Source organism: Haliaeetus leucocephalus, unplaced genomic scaffold (genome assembly GCF_000737465.1).
Source record: "Haliaeetus leucocephalus isolate CR32 unplaced genomic scaffold, Haliaeetus_leucocephalus-4.0 Scaffold468, whole genome shotgun sequence".
In the NCBI taxonomy this organism is placed as follows: Eukaryota; Metazoa; Chordata; class Aves; order Accipitriformes; family Accipitridae; genus Haliaeetus; species Haliaeetus leucocephalus.
This window is the reverse complement of record NW_010972904.1, coordinates 3,521-6,931: the sequence shown is the minus strand read 5'-3', so window position 1 is coordinate 6,931 and position 3,411 is coordinate 3,521. Positions and strand designations below refer to the sequence as shown.

The window sequence follows — 3,411 nt, the reverse complement described above, 5'->3', positions numbered from 1 at the left end:
GGGGGGGGTGGACCCAGGCACGCGACTCACCCGATTGGTCCTCGGTGGTGTCGGCTGTATGGATCTGGTTGTCGAACCAGAGATGCGCCACCGTCATCCGGTTTTGGGTGAGGGTCCCCGTCTTGTCGGAGCAGATGACCGAGGTGGAACCCAATGTCTCCACCGCTTCCAGGTTCTTCACCACGCAGTTCTTCCTCGCCAACCTCTTCGCCGTCAGCGAGAGGCAAACCTGGAGGTGCGCAAGTCCCTCAGCACCCTGGGGAACGCTGGGAAGCCCTAGAGCACCCATGGGACCTCCTGTGGTGGCCTTGGAGCCATGGGGACCTCCAGGAAAGCAGCTGATGCCTGTGGACCCGTAAGGACAACCAGAACCCTGGGTTGTGGTGGACTCACGGGGACCTCAAGAGTCCCAGGTGACCCCATGAAGACCCTCAAGTCTCCCGTAGCACCCATGCTTTGTGATGGGACCCACAGCCCTACGGCTCCAACCCCTGTGATGCCTCAAGCCATACCGTGACAGTGGCCAGCAGCCCCTCGGGGACGTAGGCCACGACGATGGCCATGAAGAAGACCATGGCACGGAGGAAGGGGTAGCCGATGACCATGGCCACCACGAAGAAGGTGGCACCGAAGAAGATGGCAAGGCCGGCGATGATGTCGACGAAGTGCTCGATCTCGATGGCGATGGGGGTCTTCTCGTTCTCCACCCCCGAGGCCAAGCTGGCGATGCGCCCGATGATCGTCCGGTCACCCGTGTTGATCACCAACCCCATGGCCGTCCCTATAGGACCCAGATATCTGGGTGGTTTAAGGGACCTGGGTGTCCGGGTGGGACCCAGATGTCCACGTTGGACCCAGATGTCCGGGTGGGACCCAGATGTCCAGGTTGGACCCAGGCGTCCGGGTGGGACGCACCTTCTAGGCACATGGTGGAGAAGAAGGCGATGTTGCGGGTCTCCAAGGGCGAGTCATGGGTGCACTCGGGTGACCGCGTCTGGGGCTCCGACTCCCCCGTCAACGATGAGTTGTCCACCTGGAGGTGGTGGTGGGAGGACACGTCTCAGCCTGACACGTGAGGACACCACGTGTCACCCCCCCCCGAAAGGGACCCAGACGTCCGGACCAACCTTACAACCCTGAGCTGAGATGATGCGGATGTCTGCAGGGACTCGGTCGCCTCCTTTGATCTCCACCAGGTCACCGACCACCAATTCGTTGGCGTTGATCTGTAGTTTGTCTCCTTCCCGGATCACCGTGGCTTGCTGGAGGTCACAGGAGAATCCAGGTGTCCGGGTGGGAACCCAGGTGTCCGGGTGGGGACCCAGAAGGGACCCAGGTGTCCTGGTGGCCCCACCTGAGGGACGAGGTTCTTGAAGCTGGCGATGATGTTGGTGCTCTTGAACTCCTGGTAGTAGCCGAAGCAGCCGGTGACAACAACAACGGCAATGAGGGCGATGGCGAGGTACAGCTGGTGGGAAGGGACAGGATCAGGCCCACAGGGTGGGGACCCAGGGAATCCGGGTACCCCCATCCAAGGGGACCCAGGTGTCCTGCTTCCCCCCCTGAGGGTCCTAGACATCTGGATCCCCGCTCCAAGCCCCACAAGTTCTCCCCTCCTGAGCGTTCCTGGCTTCCAGGTACCCCCCAGATGTTCTCCAGATGGACCTAGGTGTTCCCCCACCCCAAGATGGACCCATACGTTCCCCCACATGGACCTAGGTGTCCCCAGCCCAGATGAACCCAGGTGTTTGCCCAGATGGACCCAGATATTCCCCCAGATGGACCCAGATGTTCCCCCAGATGGACCCAGATGTTCCCTCCTAGATGGACCCAGATATTCCCCCAGATGGACCCAGATGTTCCCCCAGATGGACCCAGACGTTCCCCCCGAGATGGCCATAGATATGAACCCAAAGGTTCTCCCAGATAAACCCAGAGGTTCTCCACCCCAGATCTTCCCCAAGATGGACCCAGGGGTTCCTCAACCCATGGACCCATGCGTTCCCCCTGAGATGGACCCAGATGTTCCCTCCTAGATGGACCCAGATGTTCCCCCTGAGATGGACCCAGATGTTCCCCCCTGCGATGGACCCATGTCTCCCCCCAAGATGGACCCGGGCATCTTCCCCCCACCACAGATGGACCCAGGTGTCCAACGTACGTTGTCGGAGCTGCCGCGGTCACCCTCCCCCTCCTGCACGCCGTAGGCGATGAGGCAAATGGCCGCCGCCACCCACATCAGGCACTGGAGACCCCCGGCCAGCTGCCGCCCAAACTTGACGCATTCGGGGGTCCCCCGGGGGGGGCGGAGCTCGTTGGGACCATCCCGCAGCAGCCGCTCGGCTGCCACCGCTTCTACCAGGCCCTGCCGGGGTCGATGGGGGGTCAACAGGGTTGGTGGGGGTCATGGAGATGACTGGGGTCAATGGGGTTGGTGGGGTCAACGGGGATGTTGAGGGTCATGGAGGTGACTGGGTTCAACGGGGTTGATGGGGTCAATGGGGCTGACAGGGGTCATGGAGTTTATGGGGTCAACAGGGTTGGTGGGGTCAATGGGGTTGGCAGAGGTCATGGCGTTGACCCCTGGGGTCAATGGGGTTGGTGGGGCCAATGGGGTTGATGGCTCATGAGGGGTCAACGAGGTTGATTGGGGTCAACGTGATTGGTGGGGCCATGGGTCAACAGAGGTCAATGGGGTTGAGGGTCAGAGGGTCATGGTGCTGGGAGCTGTGGGGGTTGGCCGGGGTCGGAGGTCAGGGGTCACCCACCTTGGTGATGCTGGTGCTGTACTTGAGCTCCAGGTCGTTCACGTCAAGCTTGTGGTCATCCTGGGGGCACCTGCCTCAGCACTGGCCCCTGACCCCCGACCCCTGACCCTTGCAGTGCCCCCCAGTATAGCCCAGCGCCCTCACAGCCCCTCCCAGTGCCCTATTGACCTTCCCAGTCCCCCTCTTGACCCCTCCAGTCCTCCCCATTGACCCTCCCAGTCCCCCACTGACCATCCCAGTTGCCTCCATTGACCCTTGATGAGCTCCCCACTCTCTCAGTTGACCTCCCAGTGCCCCCCATTGACCCCCAGTCCCTCTTGTTGACCTCCCAGTTCCCCAACTGACCTCCCAGTCCCTCCCAGTCCCCCCCCTCATACCACATCCATCTCCTTCTTCATGTCTTCCAGTTTCTCCTGCTTGCGGCGGCCACGGCCCTTTTTCGCCGGGGGCGGGGCCTTGCCCCGTGGCCCCAACTCATAGCTCTCCTGGGGGCAGAAGTCAAGGGTCAGCTGGGGGCAGGTCCCTTTGTCCGTCTGTCCGTCCATCCCTCCCACCTCCATCTTTCCCTTCACCTCGTGCCACCTTCTCTCTGCCCACGTGTCCATCTGTCTGTCCCTCCATCCCTCCATCCCTCCGTCCATCC

General features: G+C 62.1%; 1 protein-coding gene across 1 annotated transcript in view; it reads right to left on the bottom strand.

Moving 5' to 3' along the window:
* Positions 1 to 3,166, bottom strand: part of LOC104836597 (potassium-transporting ATPase alpha chain 1-like) — a gene marked incomplete at its 3' end in the record, with an annotated part of 7,156 nt that extends 3,990 nt beyond the window's left edge. The window contains exons 1-8 of the mRNA XM_010575267.1: positions 3,146 to 3,166; positions 2,769 to 2,828; positions 2,162 to 2,365; positions 1,355 to 1,468; positions 1,128 to 1,262; positions 912 to 1,033; positions 513 to 798; positions 31 to 229 (exon numbers count right to left, since the gene is read on the bottom strand). Of these exons, the coding sequence (XP_010573569.1) occupies positions 31 to 229; positions 513 to 798; positions 912 to 1,033; positions 1,128 to 1,262; positions 1,355 to 1,468; positions 2,162 to 2,365; positions 2,769 to 2,828; positions 3,146 to 3,166 (1,141 nt within the window). The remainder of the gene's footprint in view (positions 1 to 30; positions 230 to 512; positions 799 to 911; positions 1,034 to 1,127; positions 1,263 to 1,354; positions 1,469 to 2,161; positions 2,366 to 2,768; positions 2,829 to 3,145) is intronic.
* Between the last annotated feature and the right edge of the window lie 245 nt (positions 3,167 to 3,411).